Here is a 13,459-nt window from a genome sequence, read left to right on the forward strand (position 1 = left end):
CTGACTAAGGTTGTCCGTACAAGTTCCTAATGTATACAAGTGTGGCTTTCAGTTTTACATATTCTATGCAATACATATAAATAATCAAACATATACTAGCAAAGTAATGCATCTGCATAAGTCATATAGATACGTGGGTAAAAACATGGCTACATGCCTAATGTATTCTAAAGCACAGGAGTCTCTTCAAATGGACAAACAAAGTAAACTATACAAACAAAAATGCAAAAAAAAAAATACTTACTGAACAATTGTGCAGGCGATGTTGGACCGAGGAATCAACTGAACATGGGCATAGGTTTGGGAGAGAGAGACAGATGTCAGAGAACCATAACAATTAAAGGGCCAGATTTTTTTTCTTTTTAAAGGACAACAAAGGAGGGATTTATTTTTCAAGCATAACAAAGGGATTTTTTTTTTACGAGGGAAAATCAGAGTTTTTTTTTAAGGATAGCAATGGACTGAATCATTTTTCAAACATAACACAGAAGGAGTTTTCTGGTAGAAACAGGACAGGACGGCACAAACAATCCCAAGAATTATACTGATTCACCAATGAAGATTATGATTACCTGATGTTTTAATGCCAGAAATTGAATAAAATTATCGTTTGTCAGGCTTCACTGCAAAAGGAGAAGCAAGGATAGGTCATCAAATTAAAGGAAAGAAAGAATCAACTATACATGGGAATTCATGGGAGACGAATTTGTTACCTTTGCTCTGAAGCCTCACTACCAAAGTTGCTTTCACTGTCGGTAGCCGGCAAGTCGCTTTCAATGTCGCTACTGATCTGACATGTATACATGGCAATTCAATGGAAAGACGAAATTTTTACATTTGCTGCTTCATACGATTGGTATGCTGTCTTGACAACTCAAGAGTTGGATGGTTGGGATGGATCTCAATCAAATCCCTGATCTTGGTCTCTACATCCTCCACCTCCCTGATCCGGCAGTTGAAACAGTCAACTTTGACAGTGACATGTTTAAGGGAAGTCAGGTTCTCCAAGCCAATATAAAATCCAACACCTTCTCTCTTCCGTACCTCGAAGTATAACCGAAGTCTTTGAAGCCTTGGCATCACTCCTTGACCAAACACCAAACAACATCGTGAAAAGTGCTTAAACTTAAACTCTGCTAGAGAGCGGAAGGGCTCATCCATACGAATCACCAGCCGTTCTTCAGTGATACCATCCCGAGCTACTTTTAGTTTAAGAAAGCGTAGCAGAGGTAAAGCTCCAAGCAGTTGAAGATCATCCTGTCTTAGCACCTCGACCTTGATGGATAAGCAGGAGAGTTCAGAGAGGGTGGAAAACCACCGTGGCAACCGAGACAAGGTCACACATTTTTCTGTTTTAAAGTTTTGTAGATGTGCAGGGCACCTCCATTGATCTGACATGCAATCTAAATCTATGGAGCGTAAATCTATGAAGCGTCGCCCTCCAATGTATTTGAGAACTAGAGTGCGCATGTTGTGTAGATTCGATAGGCTCCGGAGAAAAGTCTTCACCTTAATAATACTATCTAATCTCCGTATTCTCAGCACCCTCAGTTGTGTAAGATTGCCTAGCTCAGCCAGAGTGTTTGGTGACTTAAGCGCATCAAGCCATCCCAACTGTTGTAGGGACATTAAATTCTCAATCCCATCTGGCAATTTCGCCCCCTGCCAATTAAGAATCAGATTCTCAAGTTGTCTTAGCCGAGCAATACTTGCTGGCAGTTCTCTTACGAATGCGTCCTGCAAATCCAATGTCTTCAGAAGTTGTAGGTTTCCAATTTCTTCTAGAAACTCTGCTTCAAGCGCACCTTCTAGTCCCAGATATCTCAAGTGGTGCAAACTCCCTAGATCCTTAGGATCAATATCCCAGCTGAGAGAACATTTCAAATACAAAACACGGAGAACTGAAAACCTTGACAGAGGTGGCCACCGTTGGAAAGCATCACCATTAAATACTATGAGTGACCTCACATGGGACATGTTCACATTTGTTGGCTGTGTCACTTGCTCTTCCTTGCTATCTTCTTCATTGCTATCTACCTGGCTATCTTGCAGTGATAGTCGCCGAATCGTGCACTTTGGAGATATGAGCTGTGGGCCTTCTGATATGATGACAAAATTTCCTTGTGCTGAAAGGGAAATGATGAGATCAAGTATCATATCATGCACACGGCAAGCTGTTGCACTGCCATATTCAACCTTGCCTACCGGCTGAATCATGCTTCGATTAACAAGCTCACTGAAATATCTCTCTCCAATTTCATACAAATTTGTCTCCTTTTCTTCAACAATGAAACCTTCCGCTGCCCACATGTGTACCAACCTATCTCTTGGGATCTCATAATCCTCGGGAAACATGCTCAAATACAGTAAGCAGGGCTTAAGATAGTAAGGTAGATCATTATAACTAAGAGATAATATCCCTCGCATGCTCTCCAGAGTCTTGTCTTTTTCAAGTCCAGAACCCATGGAATTGTATACGCAGTACCATTCATACTTTGTTTTGTTTCGTAAACTAGCCAACATGCTAGCTATAGTAATGATAGCTAATGGTACTCCACCACACTTCCTCAAAATTTTCTTTGCTACCTCCTCCACTTCAGAATGAATTTCCGCTACCTCAATAAATATCCTTTTACAAAGTAGCCTCTTGGAGTCCACATCAGAGAGAGGATCTAGTTCATATTTAGCGCCATCAACAGAACACAAAGTAGCCACACCAACATTACGGGTTGTCACAATAACTTTGCTACCAAGATTGTTGCCAACTAGAGCACATCTGATGAATTTCCACGTTTCATCATTCCATACATCATCAATTACAATGAAGTACCTATGGTTTTGCAAGAGCGTCAGATGCATGTTTGGTAAAAGTTTAAAAAAATCCTATAATTATAATAGAGCTCTTCATCTAAAAAATTATAATAGAGCTACAGTACAAAACAGTTAAACAATTACTTGGCATGATAACATTATAACATTAAAAATTTAGGATTTAAGATTTAGCGCACTTAAACATCATTGATGTGAAGTTCTGGAGTTCAATGGAGTGAAACCCATTTAAACAGAGTTAAATGGATGAATTCAACTGGCTACCGGGAGGAGCTGCCCAGGATGCGCTGCGCCGGACAGGACGCTCGCACCACGCCACCTCTCCCAAATCTTCCTTATCACTACCATTGTTAACCTTCTCCATGAGGTCGCACGAGTCCATCCTAGTGCTTGCAGATGGCTGCCACTGGCAAGCTCCAACAGAAGCGGCCATGCGCCCATGACTACTCTGTTTTCCATGCCAATAAGGCCTAACTTGTTGCACGATTATGATCAAGGATCCAAGCACCAGATACGGTACTTGTATGTGGCTGCTATGTGTAAGAGGTGCTACTCCAACATTTAAGCTGATTAAAAGTATGTATAGTATTAATGTCTAACTAATTAGTTAGTTATACTTTCTTCAAAAACAAAATCATATATTAGGCATATACTGACATGCATGTACCTCTTATCGTTGAGGATTTCCCTGATGCTCCTTATAAGTTCATCCAGTTCCTTTTCTCCAGCATTGATGCACGTGTCTTTGCTAACTTGCCGTAGTATGCTGCTGAGAATCTGCTTCATGTTTGGCTTCAGCGACACCGAGACGAAAGCTCGACAGTCAAATTGGCCCCTAAGCCTTTCATACACCAAATTGGCAACGGTCGTTTTACCCAGGCCTCCAACTCCAACAATTGAGACAACCATTAGCTTCTGTTTTTGCACATCTGTCCCTTGGGTTAGCAAGTTGGAAATCTTCTCTGCAGGGCCATCTGTGCCAACAAGCTTCGCTGCTTCTTCAAAGAGAGCTGGCACGCGAGGATCGATGGCCGTTGTGTCAGGCTGCACTGCAATATCATTAAGCTTGTACCTTTTTCGCCTAGCGGCGACGTCATGGATGCGGCTCTTGATGTCTTCAATGTCATCGACGACATGATAACGAGTCTTGGCCTTTGTCAACAAGCCGATGAGCCTATTATGGGAGCCGCTGATCCTATCGAAGAGCCTTCTGATCAAGCTATGCGGCTTGGCACCCACAGGAGCATCTTCGATGCGCACCATGAAAGTGTCAACGCTGTCTTCAATGTCATAGGAAAGCTCGTTCAGGTCCCTCGCCCAGAGCTTATCCAGGTGACCAATCTGATGAGCCGGCAGCTGAGACAGCTCCTTGAGGGCAGCCTGCATGCTCTCCATTTCGGCTTGCAGGAACTTGATCTGCCCCCTGACCCCCTTCTGCAGCTTGTATTCATCGGTGAGGAGGCTGCCCAGCTTGGGAAGGAGTCTGCCCAGCGCCGCCATCGCGAGCTCCATGCATGCCTTGCTCATTCTCTGGCTGGTGGTGGCTACATAGAAGGATAGATCACAGATGGAAGAAAGGAAAGATCACAGAACCAGAAGGAAAAAACTGTTTGGATCATGTTGAGGGTGGTGCTTACCTCTCCTAGCCGAAGGTGTCCCAGGTCTCGCGCTTCCGCTGCAAGCCACCGGCGGTGAGCGGATGGATCGGGGAGGGAGCTCGTCGGAGGAGGAGCTGAATCAGGGAGGATTTGGTTAGGCAGCGATTGATGAGAGAATGGGTGAGGAGCAAAGGAGAAAAAGAAATCCCCACCTAACCCTGCGAGGGAAGCAACTGCGAAGCAGCCGCAGTCCTTTTCCCATTGCCGTGAGAGAATGTCATAGTGTAGCCGAGAAAAAGAAATCCATTCTAGCCCCATCTCGTCGGAGGAGTACGTCCAAAGAGAGGAGGAAAAAGAATCGGGGTCATTGACCTGGATGAGTCGGGATCGCGTTTCGTATCATTAATTTGTTATCCTAAAAAGGTATACCTCTTCTTATCATATTTTTATTAGATGTCAATCCACGTCCCACGATCCCGTTTCTCAATCCAATCGACCCGAATTTCCAGTGCCTATGAAAAAAAAACTAAGAATTATTTTTTAAAAATTGCACCTCAAAGCAAACATCACAAGGTTATTTGTATACAAGGAAAAACGGATGGCCTCTCGCAAAGCACTTCTTTAGGGTCATTAGCTAGACCGCGGAGCCTCTATAACCCTTCGGAAAATTCGAGAATGTCCAGATACTCCAATTGAGGTTTATCGGGTTCCAGGAAAAAATTTAGGAGTTGTCCGTTGATTGTGTACGATGCTAGCTCATTTGTCGTCCAGAATAATCACATCTCCCTGCTCTTTGGCCTCTTTAACCATGTAGAGTCCTTCCCATTTGCTCTTCAATTTTCCAAGGCCAAAGAGCCGTACCCTTGAATTGAACAAGAGAACCTTATCTCCCGGATGGAAATGTTTCTCTTTGATGTGCTTATATATCATGCCAACACTTGGTTCCTGGACATGAACGATAGCACATGCTTCTTCAACGCAGAGGTGCTCGATTTCCAGACCAAGATTACCAAGTGCTCAGGGCTCAGCGACCGGATGTACCTCCCGCCGGGCATCCAGGCACGCCCACCACGGCTGTCTATGGCGGAGGCTCGCACGGAGGCCGAGACCGTCATGTTCGGTAGCCTCGACGCGCTCTTCGCGGCCACGGGGATCGACCCACGCCGCGACGTGTGTGTGCTCATCGTCAACTGCAGCCTCTTCAACCTGACGTCGTCGCTGGCGTGCATGGCCGTGCACCGCTACAGGATGCGGGAAAACGTCAAGTCGTTCAACCTCGGCGGCATGGGCTGCAGAGCGGGGCTCATCGCCGTCAACCTGACCAAGGGACGTGTCCGCCGTGGCCACCGCTGTGGTAGATTGGCTTGGACTCAGAGAGGGGAGTAGGAGGGGTTGAGATTCTAATAATTTGGTGCTGTTTATTTTAAATTGTACAATCTAGATTTTAACGATTCAAATTTTAAGTGTGAGAATCAAAATCTGGATGATTAGAATCAAAATAAAAGAACAAACGGACCCTTATTACCTGATAGATCATACCTATGGTAGTTTTGTAAGCCATTCTATAAGCCCCAAGAGCATATGTATGCTTAGATTTCCATCCTCTATCTTCTATAAGATGTTCTACCAAGAATAAGTCACTACTACAGAAGAACACATCACTGTCGGCTTTAAAACCCCCTTCACTATCAGTATTGGAGCTGACAGTGGGTAACAGGCGATAATAGTCGAGGATTATCACTGTCGGCTCGAGGGAATGGCAGTGAAAGAGTTATCACTGTCGACTGAAGGCTTCAACCGACAGTGATAATTGAGGAATCACTGCCGACTGAATGCTTTAGCCGGTAGTGTTTTGCCTCTCCTCCATCCCTATGCTCCCTCTCTCTGTCCTCTCTCGATCTCCTCAAGCTCTCCGTCTCATGCGTCGACGGCATGATCAGTTCATGAAACTCGCCGACTGGTTGGATAACATGTTCCATGAAGAACCCGATGACCTATTCTTAAATGGCATGTATTTCTGTAGGTTGTAACACACATATGCGTTGTTTGGAGCGTTGCGTTTGAAGAATTAGTCCTTGAATACGTATAGAAATTGAAAAGAAGGCATCGATATGTAATTTCATACCTCAAGATCATTGAACATGATAGCGTCTCCGTTAGGGCTGAATCTGTGAATGAAAGTAAGAACATAGAACCCACAGATTGTTGTCGGGTGGCTGCCTAATACACTTCAAGAGGAAATGATTCGTCAATGGAATGAATTGAACCTTTTTATCCAGTAGAAAATGCAAGTCATGAATATTCCCTACGTATCGAAAAGTCAGTTTTTACATCATACTACTTCCTGTATGGACGGTACATAACACACTTTTTGCAGTATCTTGTATAAGCTTTGTACGTGAATATGAATACCAATTAAACTTAGATGCAGTCGACGTGAAGATTAAATGATCGATTTTACTTGTTTAGCATGTCAATGACGTCTTGATAAGTCATTTTACCTCTCTTTTGTGAGTCCAAGACAATGATCTTGCTCAAACTTGGGTAGATGATAAGGAGGATGTAATAAAAACTGCAGGAATATGCCACCATAGCAAATTAGTATTAGAATCAAGTTGCAAATAAAAGAAGAACACCCTGGCACGCAAACACGTACTCAAAGTTGTAGGGTAAGAGTACGAAAGTCTTGTGTTGGTGGTGAAGCAGACACTTCAATAAATGGTCCTAGGTAAAATCTGGATTCGACCGTACAATTCTCTAATTGATAAGCCCAGGATCAATGAATCCTACTTTATTATCTAATTCTTGTTTGCACACTTGAATCTCCATTCTACGAAAGAGAGAAGTTAGCCATACAATTTCAATGTATAAGAACATATAACGTGAATTATATGCATAAGTCACCTACAGAGTCCACACTCTGATTATAGCCACAAGAAGGGTATCTTCCTTGTACATTTCATACAAGCACTTGAACTTCACCCAGAAGTAGTCATCCCCGTTGAGGAAATATTTATCTCTGTACCTTACAGGGAACGCTTGTATACCCTGCCTGAATTAATCTAAGTACCAATGATGTAATCGACACATTTGAGTTGTAAGGTTTCTTTCTATATCTGGTTTGAGTAAAGGTTTGCCCAACTCAAATAGCCATATAACATCTGACTTTGATATATCTGCTCCAACAATAAGCCGTGCTAGTTCTTCTGCTGTTAATCTAGAAGAAGCCAGGAAGTTCCCAATGCTTAGAGAATCCTAAACGATTGGACCTAATTTACTCCTAGCCTACTTCTTACTGATAGGTTCGTAGTCAGTCGGCAGCTTACTTGAAGCCACCCCCGTCTGTTTAGCTTTGGCTATATTCATGAAAATTTTCATGGTATCTTCAGGTACAATAGGCTTCGGTGGAGGTGGTGGAGGGTGGAAATGAGTCGTGACACTATTGTCCACTATCCTTTTGTTTTCCTCAGTAGTGAGTGAATAAACATCCCTGGGTTCCGCCACCTTAGATGGCACCGACTTCTTAGATGATGTCGTCTGCTTGGATGCTATGGAACTTGATCGTGTTTTCCTAGCGATGGCTAGCTTTTTGATGGTTCTGGCTTCTTGAGCAGTGGACTTCTTCGAGGCGTTGGCTGAGGAGGTGGACTTCTTCTAGGAGATGGTTGACGAGAGGGAGATCTACAAGGCAACGACGGCCCGAGGTGTCGTGAAGATATAGGTTCTTGAGAGCTTAACCTGGTGGAAACACTACGTAGGCCTTCTCCCACGCGATGAATGTGTGCTCGTTCTGTCCTAAAGTGTTGGCCCACTCCTCTGCGTGATAGTCCACCTCAACATAACGGTACTGGTCAATTGCCTCATTTACTTTGACCATGGCGTAGCCCTCCGGTATTGGACGTCCGTGCAAATGTTCATGGGATCCACGAGGATAAGCCATGACGAAAGCCACCTTGATGGTAATGTTCCTAGCACTAATATGTAGCACACGGTGTCCGTGTTGTGATGAGGTCCATGGGATAAGTGATGGGGTCAGTTCCCGAAACTCCCGTGGACACACAGCTACTCCGACGACCACCGGGGCTGGAGCGCGCAACATTAGGAGACGATGCCGGCCATTCCTTTTCGCTCACAATGGCGCCCCATTCACGCATGAGGGGCTTGCTGTACTGCTTGTGCTATCTTTTCATCTGTATATTCCCGCTCTTTTTTAGCACTTGTTCAAGCTTTTCCATCATCCTAGCTTTTTTGCCTCTCATTCTGCATCTCGCTTTGCTTGGGATCTCTTTCTACTCTTGTAACTATCGACGTCGCTTGAGAATTCATATTTCCAACCCATCACCCCAATGCCTCGTGTGCGACTACCATGCTCCTTGTTTCCTAGTGCCAAGGTGAGCTCATCCCTATCCCTGTCTAGCTTGCAAGAGCCTTGTGCAGATTGCTCGTGGGCTTCCGTAAGCTTTTTTTGCAAGAGTTTGCATCACTTCCTGGTCTTTGGAGGTCACAAAGCATAAGCTTCCATCAGACTAGTAAGAAGCACCCCTCCCAAGAAGGAAGGCATCGATCGTTCGCTCCAACCCTCTGTCTCAGTCGTGACACCTCTCTCTCATAGTTCATCTAGCTGTTGTTTCCACTGTCATTCTTTCCTCACGTACCCACAACTACCGACTTTGTGGGGGCTAGAGGTTCTTCTTCGAGTTTGCTTTGTTCACCTCACTCAACCTCTATGCTTCTTCCGACAACTTGTACTCCACAAAGACTTGCCAATGATCTTCCAGTTGTAGCTATTTGTGGAAATCTGGCGTTATACATTTCTGCACATATGTTCTGTTCAGTGTGCCCTTCCAATTCTTAAATGAAATTCACATGATCATTAGCATCTTATGCTTAACTACTTCCATATCTGTCTCTTCAGGGAAGTCGAACTTCTCTAATATCTTGGGCCACAAGATGTCGTTCTTGATCAAATCAGGAACCACGTGTAGATCACCTCGTTCTCCAGTCCACAATGTGTAGCTGATGGGCATGTGATACTTAACAGCAATCCCACATATTGACTTGTATGACCCCAGAACTCTCTCTGGTGCAGTTGGCTCCCCTGCTGGTGAGACCTCCATGATCACAAATCGTCCCGTAGGCATCTTCGAGGGACCTCGGTCACAATGTCGCTCCTGGGATTGCTCAGACATCTACAAATAAGCGAAAAATGTGTTGAGAACCTATACAATCATATACACAACAAATGCATTTATCTACTTATGAAATACCTCATTGCCTCCACTAGCATCTGTTTGGCCCAGGTTGAGGTAGGTACTCGGGCTACCTTCTTCAATGTTTAACGGCGGCACATCTCCTTCCTGCACCTGGGCCAAATCAAAGGAGCCACCTTCTTGAGTGTTTTCTATACAATCGCAATGAGCGGTTGGTGATGCCATCCCTTCCTGAAAGTTGTGCATACAATAGCCACAAGCAGTTGGGTATTATACGGATAGAGAGCTGAGGAAGGAAGGAGATAGAGAGAAAGTTGACGAGGGAGGGAAAGAGGCTGTCAAAATATTATAACTAACTAGGAGGGAGTCAATAGATAGAATGTAGAGAGATACAGTATGACCACATTTAACAAAAAAAAAGTATATTATCGTAATTCATTTGTGTTTGTACATGACTCGTAATATATAATTGAATAATACAAAACTATTCAAATTATCATTAACCGAACAAAGACACATAATTAAATAATACAAGCCCTTTGCAACCTTAGATAAAAGAGGACAATATTGTGTCACACCCTGATTTTCAAATTTTGTAATTCTCTAAAAATTTCCTAGATTTAATTTGAGTTTAAACAAATAGCATAGGATAAAACATAATTTCTAAATGTTAAATTCAAATTTGAATTAGGATTATTATTTGTTTGAATGCATTCATGCTGGAGTTAGGCATTTAGGTTTTTGTTTGACTTATTTGAATTGTTTGCTTGAGAATAGAAAATAGAATTGGAAAAAAAATGAAAAAGAAAAGATTAAAACTCCCTCCCGGGCCGCCCTTCCTCCTTCGGCCCACTCTCCCATGCCGGCCCATTCCTTTCCCCGCCTCATGCCACTCCTCCTGGGCCGCGTCACTTGCCTGAGCTGGCCCAGCCAGCAGCACGCGCCCGCGCTCGCCCGTGAACACGCCTTCCGCCGTGCCGCCTTCGCTCGAGCCTCTGCCATGTGGGTCCCGCGGGTCAGGACCATCTCCTACCTCCGGATGGAGTCCGAACCGATCACGAGACCGTTGCGTCGCCGCCCTCTTTCTTGGCATGCGTGCCACGAACTCCACGATCCCGTCGCCTATATATAGCACCCGATGCCCCTCCATCCCATCTCGCCAAAAGCCGTTGCCTCCCGTGCTCTATTTCGCTGAATCACCGAGAGCCTGCTGCCGCCGCCATTAGAGCCGACCGAGCTCGCCAACTCGCTGATTTTGTCGCGCTTTGCCGCCGACTAGCCGCCTAGAAGCTCCTCCATCGACCTCCGAACTCGCCGGTACCTTTTTCTTCGCTTCCCGGCCGCTGGAGACCCCTTCCCGACGAGCTTCCGTGCGCTGCCGCCTTCCTTACTGCCGCTGGGCCTCTCCCGTGCAGCGCCACCCGAGGTAATACCTCAATCGGAATCCCCTTACCCTCCTGAAGCTTATCTGCCGCTCGCCGTCGAGGACCGACATCGGCGACGAGGTCTACGCCGATCTCCAGCGAGATCGCCGCCGTTATCCCCTCGGCTCAGCCGTGTTCATCCTCTCAGCAGCCCCTCCCTCTCCGAGCCATTAGATCCGAGACGCACGGCCCAGATTAGATCATCCTTTATACCCCTTTGGTGGCCAGTAGTGGTTCACCACGTGTCACCCTTAAACCAGTCAGCATCCCATGCCTCGTCACCCTTCCACATGTGCGACACATCAGCTTCTCAGCCCATGTGTCATGCCTAGTCAGAGCCAGTCAGCCGCCACGCAATAAAAAGATGTTTTCCAATAGAAAAAATAATTACAGATAATTCCTTTAATTGGTAATTTTGCAGAAAGACCCCTGGACTTTTCTGAAATAACAAAAAGAGCCCTATCTTTTTACAGTTTAGTCCCTAGACTTTTCCAAAATTACAAATAGGTCCCTCTATTTTTACAAAAGGTTCCCTATAATTTTCCATAATTACAATTAAGTCCTTTTCTTAATTAAAATAAACCCTAATCTTGTTTTTAGCATATCTTTTCCATCGTAGCTCCGTTTTAAGTGATTCTTGCACCGATAGATTCGTTTCTCCGAGCTCTATCTTTCTAGATAGGTTTTGTCTTGTTGTTTCTCTAGTTTGTGCTCTGTTCTTAGTATATTTTGTTTGTGTGCTTTGCCGGTTATTGTGCGATTAGTCGTCAATGCCCTGGATCAGTTTGAAGAATATCAAGACCAGGAGCAAGAATACACTGAGCAGCAGCAAGGAGAAGGCAAGTGTCTTGATCATATTGAACCTATGTTTTAAATGTTTTGTTTTACAAAAATTGCATGCAGTGTCAATATGATGGGTAGTCACCCATGTTAGGGTTTTCCCTAGATATTCTCTTATCATCCCTTGGAACCTAGATGGTTTATGGTCAGGTGTCTTTGTGGGTAAATTGCTTAGCCATGCTTTTGGGATATTGGGAAGTGTCATAATTTTGACTAATGAACATATGCAGTATTGATGGTTAATTTGTTAATGGTCTAGCAACATGGAACCTTAGGCCTTGAGCAAAGTGGTTATGATGTTGGTTTAGTGTTTGCTTAAGTAACCTAAGTAAGGACCGGTTCGTGGAGCGACAACCCGAGAAGCTCCGTACAAACACGAGACTGATATGGGAAGGCTTAGCCAATTAATTAGGGTTCTTCCAGTGTTGTGTGGGCCAGATGGGAGGCGTGGATGAGGGAAGGTAATTCTCAGAAACTACATGGCACAAGAGGGGGCTTCTAGGTGGTAGCACCTAGCAGTGAAACCTGGAGTGTTGGTGCAGATACTGGGAGAATTCTTTGTAAAGGCTTCGTAGTGATCTCCTGGCAAAACACCACTGGCATGTGTATAGTGCTTGGCCGGCATTGCAACATGGAGACTTTAGTCATCTGCTTGCAGGTGATGAAATCACGACTCGTGGGAAAGTTGTACAACCTCTGCAGAGTGTAAAACTGTTATAATAGCCGTGCTCACGGTTATGAGAGACTTGGATCCTCACATGATTAGTTGGTGATGGAATGGTTATGGTGAGGTTATGAGTTTGGTTAAGGTTCTGGTACAGGGAGTACTAGATGGTTATGATTTTGGTTATAGTACAGGGAGTACTAGACGGTTATGGTATGCAAGGTGGGGAGCCTTGTATGCTGGATGCTGAACTGTATGGGTTACATTCACTTAATAACTATCTAATGCTTTTGAGTCCAAATATGTTTTCTTTTCTTGCATTTATGAAAAAATACCGTGTGTTAGCCTATTCTTGTTGAAAGCCTGCATATCATTATTTTCCCACACTTACTGAGTACTCCCTGTGCTCACCCTTGCTATCTCCCACAATACATATGCTGCTCAGTGGAGGACTTTCAAGACTTTCAAGATGACGACCTGGTGTTCTAGGAGTGTGTCTTCCAGTCAGTGCCTGTGGAGTGTTTGGTCGCCGATGCTTTCGTTCCGCTGCCGTCGTTTAATAGTTATAAATTGGTTAGTAGAGTTGTTTAGGTGAAGACTTTGTGTAAGAGTTTGACGATTGTAAGTTAAAGTATTGCTTTTGTTTTTTCACCTATGACGTCCTTATGTGTGTTAAACATCCTGGGCACACATAAGCCGCATCTGGTTTTGGCCGTTAAAACCTGGTGTGACATATTGTGATTACATAATTACAACTCATAGTACATCAAAAATAATTCAACACTCATAGTACATAATTAAATAATATAAAACTATTCAAATTTCTTGTAAAAAGTTAAACATGTATGAAAACAGCATTAGCATAAGATTATGGATATAATTATATATGATTGC

The 13,459-nt window shown here is 44.1% G+C and overlaps 2 protein-coding genes across 9 annotated transcripts in view; one reads left to right on the forward strand and one right to left on the reverse strand.

Moving 5' to 3' along the window:
* The window catches only part of LOC133904089 (disease resistance protein RGA5-like), a 63,302-nt gene extending 58,538 nt beyond the window's left edge, over window positions 1-4,764 (reverse strand). For 4 of the 8 annotated variants that reach the window (XM_062345570.1, XM_062345569.1, XM_062345567.1 and 1 more), the window contains exons 1-5: window positions 4,640-4,764; window positions 4,467-4,561; window positions 3,497-4,373; window positions 714-2,830; window positions 573-623 (exon numbers count right to left, since the gene is read on the reverse strand). In XM_062345570.1, coding sequence (XP_062201554.1) covers window positions 832-2,830; window positions 3,497-4,373; window positions 4,467-4,561; window positions 4,640-4,689 — 3,021 coding nt within the window. In that variant the 5' untranslated portion in view covers window positions 4,690-4,764 and the 3' untranslated portion in view covers window positions 573-623; window positions 714-831. The other 4 variants (XM_062345566.1, XM_062345565.1, XM_062345571.1 and 1 more) reach the window with 4 other exon arrangements.
* Window positions 4,765-5,378: 614 nt separating this feature from the next.
* On the forward strand, window positions 5,379-5,813 carry LOC133903268 (3-ketoacyl-CoA synthase 1-like). The gene has a single exon (XM_062344574.1). The coding sequence runs from the start codon at window positions 5,379-5,381 to the stop codon at window positions 5,811-5,813; it is 435 nt and encodes a 144-aa protein (XP_062200558.1).
* Window positions 5,814-13,459: the final 7,646 nt, after the last annotated feature.

This window comes from Phragmites australis, chromosome 21 (genome assembly GCF_958298935.1).
Source record: "Phragmites australis chromosome 21, lpPhrAust1.1, whole genome shotgun sequence".
NCBI lineage: Eukaryota > Viridiplantae > Streptophyta > Magnoliopsida > Poales > Poaceae > Phragmites > Phragmites australis.

What these genes read in the sequence shown, in the direction of transcription:
- LOC133903268 (XM_062344574.1), top strand. Translation starts at nt 5,379, where the DNA reads ATGAACGATAGCACATGCTTCTTCAACGCAGAGGTGCTCGATTTCCAG.